We start from the raw sequence: 23,099 nt of genomic DNA, 5'->3' as shown, positions 1-23,099 counted from the left end.
AATGACGAAATGGACGAGTGAAATGTGTTTTCGCTATAACTGACGGGTACCAAAATGGGTTTCTACTAAGGGAGACTTGCCTGTCAGGTGGAATTGCTCATTAATAATGGGGGTGTGCTACTTTGTGCTGAGTGGTACTCAGATATTCGGCTACTGTTTCTTTCGCCGTTGGGTGTACGTCAACGGCAAAGATAATGGTAAGCAAATTGTCCACCGCTATTAACATTACTTTTTTATCCTACATCCTGTGTTGTTTTAAGGAATAAGACTATGTTGGTTCGAAGCTGGCTTGTTCTCTGCTTATTGACGTCATTATTTCAATTCATTGTCATCACATTGTGGAATTTAGACCGAATGAAAATGGTCGTGGACAATTCGCCTACTGTTTCTTTCGCGCTGCGGGTACTTCCCTCCAGACGGGTTAAATCACACGTGTGAACTCAATAAAGTGACCAGAAGAATTTTTAAAAAATAGGTAAATTAGAGTGTTTGCTTGCATATAAATTTGTAAAAAATTGTTACAATTTCTTCAACTTTCAGCTCAATATGGTCGTAAGGAACTATCAACTATGTAAAGTGTGGGTAACAGTTTCATACATCGGAGACACATTTCTTCAAATTTTACACAAGAATCTTATTACGGAATGAGTTTCTCCAAGGTTTACAACGTTCGTCGAGGTATTTTCTTTCATCGTGGAATATATTTGACCGGGAAATCATATACAATTGCCATTGCTTTCATTTGTTTGCCCTACGACAACAGATGCTGTGTACGTTTGATGACGTAAGCCCCTCTTAGTGTTTCAACCTCCCTTTTTTTAATTATGCTTGCCTAACTTAACCAAAAGTAACCTAACCTTATCGTATATGGGTCGGGAGGCTATCCGTCTATGGTTCGTGGGGCTATCTGTGTATGGTTTGTGGGGCTATCCATCAGCTACCCGTGCATAATGTATAATTTCCACTGGTGACCAACACGATAGTAGGTATTTTGGTAACAGTTCACTAGGGGGTGACGGATTTCTTCAAATTTACAGAAGGTACTTACGGAAATCATTTTCTGTAGCGTTGTGGAAGTTCGTGAATGTAGTTTTGATCCATTTTAATGCGAATACATGTTGTTTCCTGCGAAAATCTCCATCCAACACGCTGTTTCTTCTGCCGCCGTATTTCTTTTTGAGTAACATTATAGTGTAGGGGTGACGGATTTCTTCAAATTTACAGAAGGTACTTACGGAAATCATTTTCTGTAGCGTTGTGGAAGTTCGTGAATGTAGTTTTGATCCATTTTAATGCGAATACATGGTGTTTTCTGCAAAAATCTCTGTCCGTCACGCTGTTTCTGCTGCCGCCATTTGCTTTCTGCACGAGAGTACAATGTTCCGTGTGTTAAGATGATGCAACCCCATAGTCAGTGTTTCAGCCTCGCCGTATTTTCACTAGAACATGACGTGTCAAGTATTTTTTTTTAACTGCTTACTTAACCTAACCTAACCTTACGGACAATGTTTTTTGGGGCTAACGTGAATGTTTTTTTGGGGCTAACGTCAATGGTTTGTGGGGCTAACGTCAATGGTTTGTGAGGCTAACGTCAATGGTTTGCGAGGTAGTAGCATAATTTCAAATCTGGGCATGAAAGTATACGAAAGGTATTTTCCTGTGAACAAGGTTGCACACTGCATAAATCGACAAACACTCGCACAACGGCAATGAACCAGTACACTGTCACCATAATGAGTGTTACAGAATCGAAATAACAAGTAACTGTAAGAAATAAACATTATCTTAGTTAGAAATGCATTATTTCACCTTAGGAAATGTTCCGCATTCCAAAATAGTACGTTAGCAATGTAAAAAAGTGCGAAATATATGATTTATAGGTGTCACCCCCATAGTGAACTAGTACCCACAACATGAGTAAAGATGTGCCTGCCAGATTGTGTGTTCCGGAAGCGAAGAAAGGAATAAAAAAAAATGCTCGGAATGTGAAGAATTGCATTTGTTTTCGTGTAAAAAGCATAATAGCACCTTGAACTGTGTTCCGCAGTACACAATTGGTAAGTACGAACAATCCGAAACATAAAATATGTGATTTTAATGTGTCTCCGATCTATAAAACTGTTACCAAAGTTTGATTCCTTGTGGAATTTTGTGACATATAAGCGGCATTTGGCGATTTTTCTCTTACATAACACCAAAGTGAAATCCTACGTACATCTGTACTGGACATTTCGGTAATGGTTCAGATTGTTTTATGATTTTTTTATTACCTGTTCGATCTCTGCCTAACACCTCGCACTCATTTATTTAATCATTTTTAACATTCGTACTTACTTATTCTGCATTGCGAAAGATTCTTTAAGGTGGGATCGGCATTGCGAAAAATTCTTTAAGGTGGAATTTTCCTTTTCTCACGAAAATAATTTCAATTTTTCACATTGTGTAGGAGTAATTATTGTTCTTCTTTTTTCGCTTGCATAACACACAATAAGACGGGCACAGGTTAAGTAGTGTTGTGGATCATGAGTGGGTATGCAGTGTTTCCAACCTTCTTAACCAAAATACCTTCATGATACTGATTTTGTATTTTTTCCGGGTTAGGTTAGGTTAACATAGTTAAAGGAAAGGGTTCCTTAGGTTAGGTTAACAGTTAAAAAAGGGTTCCATGCACGGTTTAGGTTAGGTTAGGTTACGTTAGGTTTGGTTAGGTTACGTTAGTTACGTTACGTTAACATAGTTAGGTTGGTTGAATGTGTAGCTTGCATGCACTGCCACATTTTGGACATTTTATTTCTTTCTTGACGATTCCGTGTTGAATTAAAAAATCGACTGGATCTTCCACACCCGGCAACATCTTCACGACGCATCCTGGACATGTCATCTTCTTGCAAAACAACGGTGTGGTTGGAAACACTGACGGGGGGTTACGTCATCAAAGGTACGCAACATCCGGTTCACGTAGAGGAAGCAAATATAAGCAACGGCAATTGTGCGTCGGAGAGATAATTTTCTTGAAAAATACATGAATTCCAGGTCTAATAGATTCCATGTTGAAAGAAAATACCTCCACAAACTTTCAAAATGCTACAGAAAGTCATTTCCGTAAGTAGTTTCTTCTGTAAAAATGAGGAAATGCGTTCGGCCGAGATCGAACTGTTACCGTTTTATGATTTTTTTTAAAAATTCTCCTAGCAGGAAGACTAATTATCGTAGAATTTTGGCAATCATTGTTACACGAAATTTGAACCTTCCTTAAAGTAATGAGCACTTTTTGCATTTCTAAAAAAAGTTATTTATGATGAAGAAAAAACTTAGAAATTCCCTTACCCAAGAATGCATGCTTCCCATGGACAATGCATTTTTTGCTGACAAGTACTGTAATTATCGTAGACTAGTGGGAATGAATGTGGAAATAAATTGGAACCTTAGTAGAATGCATTTAGGGACTTTATTTTAATGGTAGGAGAACCAAACCTGGTCTAACGTAACTATGAAAGCATATAATGAACAAATATAAGCATAAAATCAAAATTTGTTATTTACTTACATACAGTGAGTATATACTTGTCAAAGACAACGTTTCAGTGGCAGTTGCCCCCTTCTTCAGGCCAAGAAGTCGGCTTTACGGAAATCCACAAAGCTTTGTCATTTAGAAAGGATATAGGTTTTTACGTGGACAGGTTGAATGTTAGGATAACAAATGACTAACACAGAACTGTTCCCACTTTTTAAAATCCCTTAAAACTCATATAAAAACTGTTGAAACCTGTGTTACTATCCGATCACAATTCACAGGTTGACTGGAACTGGTATGTACTCAAATGTGTGAGGTTGCGAGTGAGTCAATTTTCCTCCTTCCCCTAACTTCCCCTTCCATCACATTATTTCAAAGGAGATGTTGGTTATGCTTTCATACATTGACATTTGATTATGTATATGGGGTGTAAGGGGTGAGGTAGTACACCGAAATGTCAACCTCACTTCCACGTTAGTGCACCCTGGACTGAAGACTAACGAGGCTCTGGCGACTGGCCCCATGGCCAGTATAATTTTGTTTGTATTGTCCTGTTGTCCTTATGTGTGCTGAGTGCCTCTTTACAGCCTCAGCTTTTAACAGAAGTCAGAACATTTTAAGATTTTTAATTACGCAACGTTAGAGTTGTTCTTTGTAATGATAAGGGGCTGGCCCCCGTATAATGTGACGGGAGCAAAATAGCCTAAGTGCTGACGCTCCCACAATTTTAAATTCAAATTGATTATGTATATGCCCTTTAATATAAAAAAATTGGATTCAAGGTTAACTCATACATTGAACGGGAGGCAAGCATCATATGCGACTTCTCGTTTGAAATAACGTAATGGAAGGGGAACCACACGCATTTGAGTACATACCAGTTCCAGTCAACCTGTGAATTGTGATCGGATAGTAACACAGGTTTTAACAGTTTTTATATGAGTTTTAAGGGATTTTAAAAAGTGGGAATAGTCCTGTGTTAGTCATTTGTTATCCTAACATTCAACCTGTCCATGTAAAAACCTATATCCTTTCAAATGACGAAGCTTTGTGGATTTCCGTAAAGCAGACTTCTTGACCTGAAGAAGGGGCCAGTTGCCACCGAAACGTTGTCTTTCACAAGTATATACTCACTGTACGTAAGTAAATAACAAATTTTGATTTTATGCTTATATATGAAAGTGAGTAAGTTGCATGCATCCAAAATATGAATATTGAACAAAATCTTAAGCAATCGCTAAAACTCTGCAGTATGTGTTAACAAAAGTAAATCGAAATAGAACCATGTTAAAATTGCATTCGTACCATGATGAAATTACAATAAAACGAAAGGAACTTGGACCGACATTTCCAACATAACCTAAAATATGTTTTTCCGGCCTGGGCATGGGTGTTTTTTGTGAGTGCCCCTTATCAGCACCAATCCTCATTGTCGCGATTAGCCAAAAGTGGCAGAAAAGCGATGCTAAATAACAAAAATCAAATGACTGTATCACTGGATGCCATTGTGTAAATTCGACACAATTGCAAAAATTTTACCCTAGAAGTTGTACAAAATTGACAATATACATCAGAAAAGCACAATGATCTCTGATTGGATATTGGGGTCCCGGGTTCGATACCCGGTGGAGACACTTAGTGGTTCAGATCCCACTTTAAACTGTAGGTACAGTCCCTATTAGCCTTACTGTGCATAAAGTGGACTTAAAACACCAAATCAACCAAATCTGATTGGATGTTGAAGTCATGACGTTGTAAGTCATCTGCTTTGCACTCTTGAAATCCGTGCAAATCCACTGTACCCTCTCAAGAATTATGTTGATATTTATATTAATCGACAGATTTTGATGTTTTGCATAACATAAAATTAGTTGCAGCATGTGGAAAACACAAATAACGGAGATATTCAATCGCAAAGTATGACCCACGTAAAACCTTCCATTTCGGAGTGCTTCCGCAACTTTTTATTATTAAAACCCTTTGTGTGCACACTCAAATAGCGAAAGAACACGTCGATAATAACTATTGGTACCAAACCTAACAATCCTTACCTAACTACGTAAAATTAATAGTTGCTGTTGTGGAATGTCATTTTGGGTGCTAGATTCACTTTCGCTAAGCCTTCAGGCTGTTCTTCTTCATGGTAATGTAACATGCTAAGGTAACAGACGTACGTTATTTAACAATAACACATTTCCGCGAGCTAAAATAAACTGAAAACATTCATAATCAACAAAATATTCATATACAATGCAAAATATTTCACTTTCTCTAGGGTACATTGTTTTATTTCTTTTTTATCTAATAGATATTTTATATATATATATATATATATATATATATATATATATATATATATATATATATATATATATATATAATAAGTAAAAATTGTTGCAGTAATCCAGGTCAGATTTTCAGAATATGCCACTGCAGACAAGCACATCTTTTTTCATTCTTAGTCATATTGAGGAATATCTTATTGGGGCATCTGGTACTCGTATTTGTGCATATTGGTACAATGTACCACTTCAATTTTTTTAAGAAAAAAACATAGTTATGGCAATAATGATAACCAACTACAATTCTAGAGCTACTAACCCACAATATGTCAATATGTTGTTTCGGCACAAGGAAACAGAAAGATCCTATTTGTAATGTTGGTAGAAAAACTATGGTAAAGCTCAAAAGAACTTCCTAATGTGAAATATTTTCTGAGTAGTAACGGCCACTTTCTATTCTAGTAATTGCATATATTTTCCATTCGCAAGGCAATCCATTATAGCAAACACAGACACATCCTAAAACTTAATACCGCCAACACAAGTAGCAGATGAACCGTATAATGATGCTAAAATATAGCACAGGTGTGTATTGAGTGCAATGCTTGACTCAAAGATTGAGAAGCAACTTATTTTTATATTTGTTTACCTGAAAATGAACTCAAACAAACATGGGGAATTGCAGTGGTTATTATTTGATGGTAAAGATTAAAAAGAAAATAGGGTAAATGCCCATTGTGAACCCTCATTAACAAGGTGGTAAGCAAACTGCTCTATATGCTCAACCATTGAGATGGTGTTGCTGTAAACTTTTGTGTGAAATGTTCATATTTTATCTTTGCAAAGTATAGAAATTCTAAATAGCTCAGTTTAGTTTGCTGCACTTTTTTACACCAGGCATAGTGCAGATAGATTCCTTGTCAGGCTGGTGCAAGGAAACTGTGTTGAACCAAGTAGAAGCTGTACACATGATACGTGGTATTCAAGTTTAGTAGATTCAACAAATACCTGTCAGCTGTTTGAAATGTTCATTTGATTGGTTAACATGTACCACGGGACCATACACCACACTGTATGCCACTCCAATATGTAGTGCAAATGGTGCAGACACCAAATCAATAAAGTAGACAACTCTGTGTTGCACATCGTAACCAACTAGATGCATGAATGCAAAGAGAGTCAAAGAATGCATCAAACTAGAGAAGGCCAATGCCTTGCTAGGTCGTTGAGGGTCGTAGCTTTCCTAAAGTAGGCCTATTAAGTGGATCAGTTTTTGGCATGATTGTCATCAGGGTAGGAGCTACATTCCAGGTTGAGCAGGGGTGGGCAATGGTCCACCAAGAGGGGGATCAAAGATCTGATTTGAATAAAAATGTATATATGAAATGCTGATTAATTTACATTGATTTGCTTTATTCTACTTTGCTTTTTGTTCCACTTTTGGCTAATTTTCGAAGATTGGGATGAGTGATGATATGATGAAATTGATGAATGGACACTCACAAACATCTATCCCCAGGCCATTATTTGAACCCCTGGCATTGTAGTGCAATGTGATAACCACTTTGCCAAGGGGGCCGTCTGATTATTTTACTTGTAAGCTATGTTAGAAGAAGGGTTTCCACAAAGTTGATCACATTTTCTGAGCTTAGTCCTTTCTTACAGATTCCTGGCAACCTTGTGCTTTCCAAGTCTTTGACTCCATTCAGTGCATTTTCGCTGCCCACTTCCAAGTGCTAACTTCACCAGAATGTACAATAAGCTAAATCTAATCAAATTAGCATAGTGCGCTTCCAAACCAGGAGCATTAAGGTCATGTAGGAAAGGTTTCTATCTTCAGATCTTGGGTTCTCACCTCCACGACCATCTGCAGCAAGCTGCGGAACACTGTTTCCAATTTAGCTCTTTGGGAACCGGATCTGGCTCTCTCATGAACTCATTTGGGTCCAAAAATTTGGAAATGCTCCAAGGAACTTCTTAGCTCAATGACTGTAAATTTAGCTCTAAATCTAGCCCTTTAATATTATACTGTCGATAAATTCATATCCATGGTATATGCTTCATGATATCTAACACTATTCAGAGCTGCAAGCTTACGAAGTAAGGATCACATTATGTACCAGAGCTCCTTGTTGTAGGGAAGTACACTTTAACAAAGGGCTTCAACTGGGGAGTTCGTAATGGACTTCAGGGACATTTTGGCTATTTTACGTCCTTCTTACGTAAATTGCGACAAGATGGCCTAATATTATTTGGGTCATTCCATGTGAAGTGAACCAAAGAAAAACACCTGACCATCTCTGATAGGTAGGAAAAATTGCACATTTGTATTTGTTTAGAACCCTCTGAAATATGGAAAAAAGCACAATTTTCGGCACACATGCAATCATAAAAAAATTCATAAATCAAGCTAGAATTGACATAGAAGGTTGGGATAAGAACCAAATTGTTGCTTTTACAATGAGTTTTAATTAGATATACCACATGACTAATTTTCAACTTTTTTTTCATTGCAAGGTCATTGAAACTTTTTTGAAAATAGAATTTTTTTAAAAATACACATAGAATCGTACATATTTCAACATCAAGTCATATAATTTTTGTTATGGGATCACAATGGGATCATAGTTTTTGACATGTATAACAAATACTATACACTAGGTAAGACCAGATGACACTGGAATATTGCAATGTAAATTCCATTCATTTGTAAAGGGTGTATGTTGTTTACCAAATTGGCCAAATGGTGAAATAATGGGTATGTAGGAAAGGAGCTTAACTTGGGGGGAGGGGGGGAGCGGGGCAAGTTGTTAACAAATATTTGTTTTAAAAAATATTTTAAAAAAATTGTAATTTTTATAAATAACTATATATATATATATATACTGTATATATACAGTCCGTACAAAATAACTGCACCACCGCTAAAAATGATGAGAATGTTGAAATATGTTTCAATTGCCATTGTAATAATGTGCGAAACAATGGCAAATTCCACCCGGGATAGTACCTTGGTGCATCTTGATTTTTTTTTTTTTTTAGTTATGTTGCACTGCTGTCTTTCATTCCACTCTTTCCCAACATGTGTCTCTGACGTCTGTGTGCAAATGGCTGACGTGGAGCCGTGTTTACTGGTGGAAATCATGTGAATATTGGGTGCAAAATCTGTGTATGGATTTCACTCTATCGCTAGATTACTAAAGTGTGTCTGAGAAGTAGTCTGGACTATTCTCAATTACTAAAGTGCAGTAACTGTGACCATTGTACAGGCATGGGGCAAATCCTAAGTGACATTTCACCATGCAAACAAGGCAAGATTATGGTCATGAAATCAGCTGGTTTTTCATATATAGACATATAAAACAAGGCCCAGGATTAATATAAAGAAAAATATAAGCGGTATAATTCTCTACATATCACCTAAAACACAGTTTGCATTCCATAGTGTTAAGTTACAGACTGGTATATATACACATAGTAAAATTCTTTATTTTTTACTTGTTTTTAAAAAAAATTAACAAATATTTGTTAACAACTTGCCCTGCCCCCCAAAAAAGTGAGACCACAAGTTACGCCCCTTTCCTACATACCCATTATTTCACCATTTGGCCAATTTGGTAAACAACATAGTCCCTTTACAAATGAATGGAATTTACATTGCAATATTCCCGTGTCATCTGGTCTTACCTAGTGCATAGTATTGGTTTATACATGTCAAAAACTATGATCCCATTGCAATCCCATAACAAAACTTCTAAGACTTGATGTTAAAATATGTATGTTTCTATGTGTATTTTTTAAAAATTTTCAAAATATAGTTTTTTGACAAATTCTATTTTCAAAAAAAGTTTCAATGACCTCGCAATGAAAGAAATTTGAAAAGTAATCATGTGATACATCGTATTAAAGCTCATAGGAAAAGCAACAATTTGGTTCTTATCCCAACCTTCTACGTCAATTCTAGCTTGATTTATGAGTTTTTTTGTGATTGCATGTGTGCCAAAAATTGTGCTTTTTTCCATATTTCAGAGGGTTCTAAACAAATACAAATCTACAATTTTGCAGTTTTTCCTACCTTAGGTGGTACTTCATAACAACTTAGTATAAATAAAATCAGAGATGGTCACGTTCAAAATTGACCAAAATTTGGTTCATTTGACGTGAAATGACCCATTTTCATGTCCAAATTAATGCAAGTATTGAAAATTAAACTGTAAACTGGGGCACCCCATGCTCCACTATGGTGCCATCACTGGCTCTGACCACAGATAGCACCTTTGCCATGAATATACTTTTTGCTCGTTATATTGGCTGTCAGTTACCGCCCCACCCCCTCTTAACTCAGGAAACTTTTTTATAGTGCATATTCTTATCTAGGAACCCTTTAGTTTCAATTTCATTCCACCATTGGGGGATTATTGAGATGGATGATGCCGCCAGAACTAGACTGTGAAAACAAAGAGTAAATTGTCATCACTTAAAAGTAAATAGCAGCATCCACCCCTCTTTTTATACTTAAAATCATACTAGCATAGGCATAGTTAGGTAGGGGCTAGTTGGGCTAGCCCCCCCCCCCCCAGAACCAGCCATTAGCCCCTCAAATGGATGTGACATATACATAAAATAATTAAGGTAGCAGAAACTGCACACAGAAATTAGATAATTCTCATGAAACTTTCATGTGTTACTCTTGTGGTGTGGCAGTCACAGATAAGGAAAGAATTTCAAATTATTCCTGCTGTAGAATACAATGAAAGTTGAAGTACATGTGCCTTTACAGGGACCATATGTTCCGAACAAGATTTCAGAGAAAATATATCACCATTATTTCTTTTGATCTTCCACCTTTGAGCGCTAGACAAACATTGTTACATTCAAACAGTAGCGGTGTTGCATCCAGTGTTTACATAAATGCTCCTCCAGGAATTCCACTTTCAAGTGTCCATGCACACAACACGTAACACAAATCTATTTCCAGTCTAGGTAAAGCCTAGACTGGAAATTCAAAAAGATCACTCTTCCACAGACTTCCCACTCAATATAACAACCTCGATGTATTTTCTACAGATACGCCTTTCGGTCAACCGTGAGAACTTATGTTGCTAAATAATATTTAATTATGATATCTTGACTTATTTATGTTAATCCCTTGTGTTATTTTGTTATTTTCATTTTTGTTCGTTTCATTGTTGATGATTTCAGTGTAAAATGGCTACGTGCTGTATCTGGAATTCTTAGAATTAATCAATTTTCAAGAAATGTAAATGCTTTCTTTGGAAAACATGGATAAGAACTGTGTTGTGAATCAACAGTCTGAAATGAAGAAATAACTCTTATGTTTTAGAATATCTTCATTTCCTTAAAATATACTACAAATGGATGAACTGTTGCCATTGAGTTATTTCAGTGGAACCCTTGTACTTCATCCTGCAAAATAAATAAGTAATTCTCAGCAAAATCACATGTCACCACAGCTTCATCATGCACTAGAGAACTTTTGTTTTCAGAAAAATATACTGATTGCTGTTTGGCTATAAAATCGTGTCTCTTGAGGTTGATGAACGTATTTGAAAATTCTTGAACAAATTCCTCTGTGGATTCAGTACTTGTCGCAAAAGAACAGCGATCCACTGATATCCACTGCTTGTAGGTTATATTTCCAATCATCTCTTCCTCAATGCTCTATAAATTATTTATTTAAAGTGATTTAAATCAACCTGATTTAGATCAATCCACCTTGGCTGAAAGTGTTCTTGTCCTGTTAGTTCATGTCCTTGTGATGTGATAAGTTTGAGGTCAACTGTCATGCGCTGTAGCAAAGATAAAAATGAAATGTGGTGCAGATGGAAGAAGTGGACAACTCTTGTTTGGGATGTTTTTCAGGTAAACCTAAAAGTAAACAGAGATGTTACAGTGATGACTCCCTAACAGTGACTTTGCTGTGAAATCAACAGATGGCAGGCAAAGTGATATCGTAAATGTATCAACTGGTAACAAATAGTGATACTTCTTTTAATGGAAAATGATATTGGCACCTAAAGAAGCAAATTTCAACAATCTGGAAAATATATTTTTAATCATCTGTTGGTTCCTTCCTCAACTCTGTTTTCCCACGCAGAACTTTGAGTGAGATTTCAGCTAACATGATTAGACAAATTTCCATGGCTAGCCTATTCCATTAACTGTAATGTGCATTGTGCAATGTGTTTAATCGGGACATGCAAAGTACCAAATATGGCTAAAGTTCCTTTTGCTTTATTTCGATTTCTTCATGTTACAAATGCAATTTTAACATGGTTCAAATTCGATTTACTTCTTTTAACACATACTGCAGAGTTTTAGCAATTACTTAAGATTTTATTCAATATATTATTTTGTAGTTAGGTTAGGCAGGCCAGGTTTGGTTCTCTTAGCGTTAAAATAAAGTCCCTAAATGCATTTTACTAAAGTTCCAATTTACTTCTACATTAATTCCCACTAGTTTATGATACTTACAGTCGCTTGTTAAATACATTGTCCATGTGAAGAGCGCATGCTTGCGGAAGGAAAATTTTAAGTTGTTTTTTTCAACATGAATAGCTCTTTTTGAAATCCAGGCAATGCTTATTACTTTAAGGAAGGTTCAAATTTCGTGACAATGATTGTCAAAATTCTACAATAATTAATCTTCCTGCTAGGAGAATTTTAAAAAAAATCCTAAAACAATCTGAACCGTTATCTCAAATATGGGTCAATCCATATGAAGTCATACAACATAGTTGATTGACCATTTTTAAAGAATTTTTTTTTTGTGTGCGGTGTGAGCCTCATATGTTGACAGTTCAGAACTACTGTTATTTCATTTTTACTATCACTGATTTAAAGATGGTGGATATTTTTTATCATGGCGCGCGGCATTTTCTCCATTCATAACAAGAAAAATATAAACATACGAAGCTTTACTTTTCAGCATGCCCTCGTATATATACTTTATTGCAGAGCCATTTCATTTCAGGATTGTAATGTTGTTGATTGACATTCCAAATTACAGTTTGCATAATTTTGACACAAAATGTTAATAAGAAATGAAATTAGGCACACCATATTTAATGCAAAATATTGAATTTTTAATGAGTTTTGTATCTCTTAAACCAATTCAATCTCAAACTCAAAATGTTTACTGAAGTTACTTATCATGGAGTACTTAAACAACTGCCCACCAGAGATATTTAACCCTGAACTTGGATTTTTTTAAACAAAAAGTACATGTTTATGACCCTGTAGAAAAAAAGGATTCAAGTCTCAAGATTCACATAATTTTGACACACACTATTGGTACACAGGTACTTGCACAAAAAAGTTCAAGTGTCAAACAAACTGCCTTCCCACTAAAACAAATGTCCAAAAATGTCATTTTGAGCAATTAAAATACACAATTTTGACCTTAAATTTTATTATGAAGTAATAATATTTAGAAAATTACACACAAATGTAATTGTAGCCCGTAATGTGGTTAACATCACAGATTTTGTCTCATTGTCGTAGGACTTAACCAGAGCTGAGATACAAAAGTTGCCGCTGATGCTTACGAATGGAAAAAATTACGTGCGCCATGATAAAAAAATGTCTGCCATCTTCAAATCGGTGATAGTAAAAATAAAATAACAGTGGTTCTGAACTGTCAACATATGAGGCTCACACCACACAAAAAATAAACTTCTTTAAAAATGGTTAAGCAACCATGTTGTACCACTTCATATGGATTGACCCATATGCCTCTTTTGACACATTTTTACAAATATTTGCATGATTATATTGATTTTTTATATTATATCCAACAATGTTCATTTTCAATTCTAATAATATAAAATTATGAATGATTTTATAAGTTTATGTTGAATTGATCCCTAATGCACTGAATTGTGAATTTTTAAGTTCATTTTTTGCTCATTTATGTTAATAGGCATCCATGACTTTATCTTTTCATCATTAGAATGGGTGATTTTTGGAAATGGAGCACAAATGCAGATGAATTGATACAACAAAGAAATTGTATCACTTCCTGAGACAGGTTAGGGTTGATACAGTAATAATGTGTCAAAAGTAGATACATTGAAGTGCTTATTGTCGCCTCCCCCCCTTTTTTTGTATCATGTAGTTATACACAAACAAGCATGTTTTAGTAGCTTACTAATAACTCAGATGGGAATATGAGTCAGTCAGGTTACAAATAAACCCTTTTAAAAATCTGATCAACATTGGTTTGCTTTATTCTACTTTGCTTTTTGTGCCAGTTTTGGTTAATTTGCGAAGATGTGGATGACGGATGATATAATGAATTTCATGAATGGAAACTCGCAAATATTCATGCCCAAGCTGGGATTCGAACCTGGGACTCCTGGCATCGAAGCGTGATGTACTAACCACTCCGCCATGGGGGCCTGCAATTAACATTGGATTACTTAACATTTACCCCTATATGCATTTATGACAGCTTCAACTTTACCTTTTTGAAAATCTCACCTGCTACGTGTATAATTGATCATGTTGTTGTTGAGCAATATCTTGTACTTTGTATTTCCATTTGAGTGTAACACCTTTTCTTGTCATTCTGTGCAGATATGGCTACTTCCAAGACAGAAGATTGGCAGTTGCAGAAAAGGAGTTGGGATAAGCGCATACCTCACATACTTCAATCACAATTATTTACAGACTGCAAATTTCGAGTTTCATATGATAATCAAACTAAGGTAAGTTGTTATACTCGTATATATGTGCTATTTGTAAGAGAGATGAGGAAGGATTTTTCTCCTTAGGTTGTCCATCTTTTTAGCATCTGGAGCCATATTATCAGGGTTTGAAAAGAAACTGGTTTAGTTTATTTTTTCAGGTTTAATTGGATTTTGTTGAGCTTTTATAAATAAAATGCGAATACTTGTAATAATTCACATTTGTAATTTCCGCTCAACCTACCCACTATTACGTAGAACATAATATTTGTGTTATTGTTATAATGTAGTAATCATGTAATTCTATGCTATTTGGTGTGCAAAGAGTAAGGAATATATTCAATATTGAGCAAACATAAATACTTTGCTGTTCAACATACATATTGGAATCTTTTGTCTAATGTACCTGCAGAATCTACAGCTTAATATAGGCCTATGTAATTTCTTAATATTCGTTCTACTTCATTTCAATATTACAAGTGTTGTGCATATTAGATAGCAAAAGTAATCTCGAGTTATAATGACAGTCGTAATCGCATTCTAAGAATCTAAAATGCAATCTTCATTAGTATACACCTCTATGATGTTCCTTCATTTCAGAAATCATTGAAATACCAAAGTTAATGAAAAAAACCCACTGGTTTTTTTCAAGTGGGCCAAACCCTGCATATTATACCCTGTCCCAGCTAACTGTAGAGTAGGGCAACGCATATCGGCAGAGGAGGAGGAGGAAAATCGAGTGGTGAAAGTGCAGCATTGCCAACCGTATGGTCCTTACTGTAAATGTACGGTCCAGACCTTAGTCCGTACGCTAAATGCACGGCTTGTCAAAATTTTGCTCTTGCAGTTTTATCCCTAATATTTGCCTAAGAAATTGTTAAACTAATCGTACGGACCTGGAGACAAAAATACGGTCAGTTTGCCATGTGCGTTCGGTATTATCCTTTTCAAAAGTTTGCAACGCTGCATAGCAAAGGAGGAAATCGGGAAAACTCCGGTCGCCTATTACACAATCCCGTTCATCTCACTGTTCATTGGTGGAGCCATCTCACGTCACTACTTGTGCAGAGACTTGTTCTCATTCGCCTGGTCTACAGTTAGCTGGTACGGATAATATATGTAAAATCCCTGTGTGTGTAATGTAATCCTTATAAATTATTCTATATATTAATAATAAATATTATGTTAAACACACACAAATATAATTTATGTACCACATTAACTTTTATTAATATATTGTAGTAGTACATGAAAAATGATTTTAAGTTATACAATCTGAAGTTGAAATCATACAAAGTTTTCAAAAGAGGAAAGATTTTAAAAATGCATTTCCCCTGAATTTTAATTAAAAAAAAATAATAAGTATTTTTTTCCCTATAAGTGAAGAAAATTATGGGGGCGAAGATGGAAGTATTGGCTAGTCGGGTACCCTGTATCAGTGTCCCTGAAAAAAAATAAAGCTGCAACATGTAAACTTTCAAGGCATTCTTGTATATATGGTGGTGCAACTCCCCTGCCCCCTTTTTTGTCCAAATTTGCATTATATAACAACTGGTAATGTACCCATCCAGCATTTTTATAAAATGTGAATATTGTGTTCATAGAATATTACTTTTTCCGAATGTTGTTGATCACATTGAACTTCCATAGCAGAAAATTTATGATTTTCATTTCCACAAAAAATGTGCATAACAGTGACAGTGCCAGAAAAAAAAAGTGGGAAGGCAGGGGAGCAGTAAGATATCTTGGGGAAGCATTCACAGATAATATATCCTCAAATATCACAAAAAATTGCAAATTTGGGCTAAATGATAATTTATTTTTCAGAGTTTTTTGTGATTTACCGTGAGATAGTTGGTCAGGGGCAAAGCAGTCTGTGAAATTGTGCAATGCAATTAAGATAGTTTAATCTTTTAATCTCCTTATTTTCCAAAACAGCCTTGTAATCCTGGAAATTTAACATTTAAAGTTTCCTATATTTGTTTCTTCAAATATACTTATTTACACACAATAAACTTGTTAGACGAAGATAATAATCACATCGTCCAGGCATCCATAGCCTTTCGTAAAAATATGTCTACATTTATTCATGTACTTGGAAGACACATCACTTATCAAATAAAATAATAACCATTTGTGTAATCTACTATAGGGAGGGCCAAAGTTGCAAATGGTGTGTGTAATGACATCCCTGTCTGAAGCACTGCCTGCTCTTTCCCTAGCTGCAGCACTTATTTACTCAGTTTTTCTTGTTTACTGGGGAGGAGTGGGTTTGATAGGGATGTTCACCCCTCTGATGCCATCATTATTTTAGTGTGTGTGTTGTAAAATATTACAATGTTTGGTTAATTTCATTCCAATTATGTACATATTTTAAAAATTAAATAAATATCCTGGTGGGAGCAATCTCCCCTTGCAATCCCAAAGGTCCTCTGGGGAGAGTGGCCACCTCCAACCCCCTCCACTCTTGCAGAGAGCTAGTAAAGTTATTCTTTTGCGTAAAGTTATCTTTGCCTCCATTTTCAGCACAACCTCATTTCAAACCCCCTAGCATAGTTTTTACATTCTATTTATATTCTTATACTCAACATGGGGCATGTTACTCTGCTATATTTTCTTCCCTCTGCTTCCCCCTTGCCATGTATATTACATCATGCCCTATTGTTTGCTATACAGTGGACTTTTTAATTCGAACTCCAAGGGGCTATGAAAAAAAATCAAATTATCCACAATTCGAATTAACCAGAATGTAATAAAAAAAAAAACACCAATGAAATAACACACTGTATGAAACATAAAACTGCATGAATATGCAAACAGTATACCTTACCTTACAACTACTACGTTTTAACCATATCTCCATCCAGGAACAGTACACTTATTGGAATATTCGCATCACGTGATTATTTTTCATTCTTTTTCATTCCTCTTTCTACCTCTTTAAGCACTTCAATTTTCTTATCTAATGTTAAGCTATTGTACGCACCACGTTTCGACATTGTAACTCCATTAAAACACACAGACAAATGACCTCTTCTGTCTAGCTATCCCCTCCCCTCTGAACTTGTTTCTGGGAGGGTGAAGGTCACATTCATACAAAAGAATGTCTGGGGATTCCCACTGGCCTCTCTTATCTGCCGGTGGCACATCTGTTAACCATAAAAACAACCTTTTCAAGAAGAAAAGGGGGACGAGTCATCTGTTGGAATTTCTTATATAGCAACCAATTTGGTCTTTCGTAGAAAAATTTATTAAATTATTGAAAATTCAAAATTCAAATTAAGTAGTAATTTTTAACATTGTTTTAGATAGGGGTTTCAAGGGGAATGTGCTTTTGTTCAAATTATCCAATAATTCGAATTATCCAAGTTCGAATTAAAGAGAGCGCACTATATTTCATTTCAAATGTGCAAATTGGAATATAAAATACATGGTCTCTTATTAATTGGCATTTGGAATTGATGTGGTGAAATGAAAAATGTAGCATGGATAACAGTACAACAAGAGAGGAACATGCAGTGTTCATTTATGTTATGATATGTAGTGCTTATGGTGAAGAACCACATTTGTCTGACACTCTTTTTATTTCTTTTTACTGTATGTGTATATGAGTGAACTTAAAAATTTTATTTATAATTTTTAATATTCTCAATCACAAATAAATATGCCTGGTTGTAAGGTATAGTTTATATATATTTATAGACACATATAAATGTTTACAGGTGTTTTTGGCTCACAAATTGATTCTTGCCATGTCAAGCCCTGTGTTTGAAGTCATGTTTTTTGGTTCTCTGCCTGAAGAAAGGGAAATAAATGTCACAGACATTAGTCCAGCTACATTTGAAAGTATGATCAAGTAAGTACTGTGACAAGTTCTGACACAAAAGAACCACAAGTTATGTAATTATATGAACTAGAATTTGAATATCATACTTATTGAATCATGTTTAACAGTCATTAACAAAATGCAAATTTTGTAGATTTCTTTCCCCAAATGTTATAATTTTCTTAAATATTAGTTCATTGCATTTCTCCATCATTTTCAAATTGCATCCATTCTCATCTCTGTCAATCTACAATCTTTTATTGACTAATATCAATAATTTTTGTTGCTATAATGACAAATTTTTGGAGCAAACCTTCATAAATAAAGTAAATAATGTTATGGTATGGTTCATATATCCTTGTAATAACTATTACTTTTTAAAAAATTATGTATTGAAACACTACTTTTGTAGTGTATTTTGCCATTTTAAAGGGAAGGGAAGGGGGTGGGGGACGTGTCCATGTACATGTCATAAGAGGCCATAGGCTCAGATAGCAGTAAGCCTGCTTCAAGCTTGAAACAAGATTTTCATGTAAACTGAACAAGTTTGCTGTAAGCTTGCATCAGGTTTGAATCAGGCCAATCAGTTGATTTGCCCTGATTTCAATCTTTATTAAAAAAAAATACTGCAACAGGTATAAAATTACACAATGTACCATTAAGAAGAGAAGGTTCAAAGTTTTTACTAATAGTTGTCACTACTAGTTTGTCAATATTTCCTGCGCTGCAATCGTTGTCACGAGACAGGAAAGCATAAATGCCTGGAGTTTGTGCATGAATTCCCTGATCTTGTGGTAGACGATGATTCTATGCTGGAAAATGTGTGGGTAAGTGAATAAACAGAGAATTCAATGTTGGGCTAGTGAGAAGCCACATGACTTTCAAGAGTTGTTTTAAAATCTTGCCTCAGGACTATCCATGAACTGCAAGATGAAGTCAAGAGGGTAACCGCAACCATTTCGAAGGAAACGTTGAAAAATGTTTTTGACATGTGTCCTTTGTCCTGTCGCTGAACTGCATGTTGGTCACCTTGAAAACATACTAAAATAAACTTTGAACTTTCCTCTTTCCAACGCTACCAATTTGTAGCAAGCAAGCAACCTGCTTCAAGTTTGCCACAAGCTTCCATGCGATCTGCAGTGCAGGGGCAAAAAATAGCCAAATCTTTGGCCAATTTCCTTGTCTTGCTTCCCCCAATCACTGCCACCAAAAACATCTCTCTGTGTGCTCCAATTTCTGCACATGAAAAACAGATCAAATTCATCATCCATAGGTGAAAGTGGGTTGTCATCTCATTTGAAAACTAGTTTCTATGTACCACATCAATGATGGATCTTTTCCCTTTCTCAAATAATTCCCTGTAAAAACTACATCACACGGCTCAGATCACCATATTCTTCCAAATACTGTCCATAAGGAAACTGGTGAATATGTTTATTTCTTATGCATTTGGAAAAAATGCAGTCCTACCAAAGTTCCTAATATGAAACTCATTTTCCTTAACCCGGGAGAATGCACGTGGTAGAGATTTGACCATAAATTTCTATATTTGCTTGCCATTTTGCGCATGCATGCTGGTTTGGCTCCTTCGCCCACCGTATCAAAGCTGGACATGTGGGAGATGCGCTGGCCGGCCAACAATTTTAACCATGTCCTTCTACCGTTAAAAAGGCACAGTTCAGTTTCTTCTGCGGTGTTTTTGGCCATGTGTGATTTCTTGTGTTATAGATTTAACAAGTAGATCTTTATTGGAGTTTCCTGTATCATTATCAACCCGGAAGAAGAGGATCAAATTCTTAGGCTTCTTGAAAGCACCGAGGAGGAGGAGGAGGAGTAACGTCATAGAGGGCTTCGAAGGCAATTCAAAAGAGTTAGATGATACCTTTTTGGTGATGCAGAATGTGAATCAGAAAAAGAAAGAAAATGCATCCACTATTCACTCTACATCTGCCATGAACACAGGTTTTTTAATTTGTATGAAATGTGCAAATAGAAACCTTGATGGGGATGAAGAGCATTTGGAGTAAAGAGGTGAAATAAATAAGAAGGAACTAAAATAGTGAACATAGAAAACATCCTACAATTGTAAATACAGTAAAACTTCTCAATAACGGACAGGGCTGGGGGAAAAAAATAAATGTCCGTTATTAAGAAGTGACCGCTATTCAGAAAAAAGTGTAGGATATTACACAATAGGATAAGCATATTACAATATGTACTTTACAAACATTATGTTTTTTTTTCTACATTCAAGGAACAAAATACTGTACTTACATATGGTGAATTTAAATTTACTAAAAGTATCCTTACATACATTACAAATTTCACAGATCTGTGTTTCTCCAACAGCCATGTCTCGAACACTGAGTTTCTCTTTCTCGTAGACATTGATGACTTCAACTTTTTCTTTAATATCAGTCGTTTGTGTTTCTGCGACATCGTAGCAGAAGTGACACACACTTCTGAAGATAACCACGAGGAATACTGTCTACTGTCTGCACTTTTAAAAAGAAATATGTTCGGTGTAACATGAAACAATGCACCCTTCGAAATACAAAAATAAAAAACAAGACACTTCTTTTTTCAGCTTTATATATTGTATTAGAAAATAAAAATATATACGATAGAAACAAGGGGAAAAAATGATAAAACACACCCAATAGACCTAAATATTCAAGCATGATCATTTTGACCGTATCCACCTCCTCACGTAAGATGTTGCCGCATGCATTCTCTCGGGTTAAACAGTGTATTTGTGAAGCATATGAAGAAGTAGAGTAATTAAATCAGGAAGTATACAAATATGCATGTGGAATTATCCATTCAATTACATCCATTACTGGTTGCAGATAACCAAAGTTAACAAAAGATGAACTCTGAACTCATTTTGGTTTTACTTGCCACATTTGGAGTTTAAATATCCTGGAAATGGTGCAAAATGAATAATTTTCATTAATTTTGTGCTACTGTTGTGTGAAAAATGGGTTTTGTGTTCAAATGACAGCTATTATGATGTTCTCATCAATTCACATGTTAAATTATAAATTGTTGCAGTGTTCAAATATCGATTTACAGTTGTACTGGCTCAGACCTACCAATTATAAATACAGTGAAAACTCGATTTTACGTTTTTCAGGGGAATGAGCTGAAAAAAACTTGAAGTATGGGAAAATGTAAAATTGAGGAAAATTTTGTAGCATTTTGCTATGTTGGGACCATAAAAATTGATTGTACAATGCGGGAAAATGTAAAATCCGGGAACATAAAATTGGTGTTCCACTGTATTTATTACCACTTAGGTATGAGTTTCCAGCATATCATTTAGCATCTTTTTTTATAATGTATGTATAAATTTGATGAATCACAAAGAAACTTCACATTGATTCAATAATGCCTATTTCTTACTACAAATTGTATTAAAATATTACACTTTACACTTCCTTGTTTCTTAGTTTCTTAATTTAGTAAAATTGTAAATTGCTACATTGTTAAAATAATGGTTACAGTTGTACTAGCTCAGACCTAATAATGATGCATATTCATTACAATTTATTTAATAGTTTTCCAACATACCATTTTGCATCTTTATTATAATTAAAAATATAGAAATTGGTTTATTGTTCATTCAAATTTGGTGAAACCAACTTCATAATGTTTTAATAATGTCTTCTTTTTATTAAAAATTGTGTGAAAATATTGCACTTGATACTTTCTTGTTTATTAATTTATAAAAATTCTAATGATGTTTTTGCTTGTTTTGCTCAAAGGTGGATCTACACTTCCAAAATAGAAATAACAAATGTTGATGAAGCATGTTTTCTTATCTATGCTGCCAAGAAGTATAGCTTGGTTTCTTTAATAAGTGAGTGCAAGGAATACATCCAAAAGGCTATAAAACCCAGTACAGCTCTTCGTGTCTATGAATTTGGGAATTTTATAGATGATTCTTCATTGAGGAAAGTAGCTTTATATGTAAGTACAATAATACAAAAAACTTTGAAATATATTACTATACAATCCCACAAGTGTTTTATAGAAAGAAATATTAAATGAAAATGAAGAAATAAAATGCATGCACATACATATGAACGAACAAATGCACTTATGTACGCCCTGGTAATATCGAACACACACACAACCCACCTACAGTACCAGCATTTTTTTTCTTAGAATGGTTGACTATCAAATATTTTTAATTTTTAATTAAGTGTGACATGAAAATAGAAGAATAAAATCTTGATTGGTAATGTTTCAATGACATGGAAAGAGGTATCCGTACCATTAACATTTTGGGTCCCAAGCGTCTCGGCCAAGACGTAGTTTGTCAAGGTCGTAGTTTTTACGTTATAACTTTTCTATTTTTGGCTAGAATTTCGATTTTTTTTAAATATTGTTGCTAACACATGTATTTAACAGAAATGTTTCTTGCACTTTTTTTTTTCTTCATGAAAATGGAGGGGAAAAGGTGGGAAAAGGGACTTCTCTTTTGCATCTCTTTTCAAGGGAAAATTTTTGCCGACAAAGGAAGACCGGCTTTGTTGTTCTAAAGCAATGCTTTTCACTCCCGCCTGGTAACTGCATTCGAAGGAAGCTTGTTTATCAGTATCCGATATCAAAATGAAAGTTTTCCATGCGGGCGCAAGCAGGGGGTGGGGGGGAGGGGGAAGACTGGCGTTGAATCTGCGTTGTGAGAATGGAATTTCGAGGCACGCTGAAGGAAACCTTTGTTTTTGAGCACAAGTGTTCCACAAGTTGCAACACAGGTTACC

At 35.2% G+C, this 23,099-nt stretch overlaps 1 protein-coding gene across 6 annotated transcripts in view; it reads left to right on the top strand.

Annotated features, from left to right (window-relative positions):
* The first annotated feature begins 402 nt into the window (after positions 1 to 402).
* LOC145980013 (BTB/POZ domain-containing protein 2-like) overlaps positions 403 to 23,099 on the top strand; it is a 39,215-nt gene continuing 16,518 nt past the window's right edge. Inside the window, exons 1-4 of one of the 6 annotated variants that reach the window (XM_083112975.1) lie at positions 403 to 475; positions 14,395 to 14,525; positions 18,227 to 18,360; positions 22,098 to 22,302. In XM_083112975.1, the coding sequence (XP_082969101.1) occupies positions 14,397 to 14,525; positions 18,227 to 18,360; positions 22,098 to 22,302 (468 nt within the window). In that variant the 5' untranslated portion in view covers positions 403 to 475; positions 14,395 to 14,396. The other 5 variants (XM_083112976.1, XM_083112973.1, XM_083112974.1 and 2 more) reach the window with 5 other exon arrangements.

The sequence above is a fragment of the Lepisma saccharinum genome, chromosome 27 (assembly GCF_977018435.1).
Source record: "Lepisma saccharinum chromosome 27, izLepSacc3.1, whole genome shotgun sequence".
Classification (NCBI taxonomy): domain Eukaryota; kingdom Metazoa; phylum Arthropoda; class Insecta; order Zygentoma; family Lepismatidae; genus Lepisma; species Lepisma saccharinum.
This window is presented reverse-complemented; position numbering and strand designations above follow the sequence as displayed.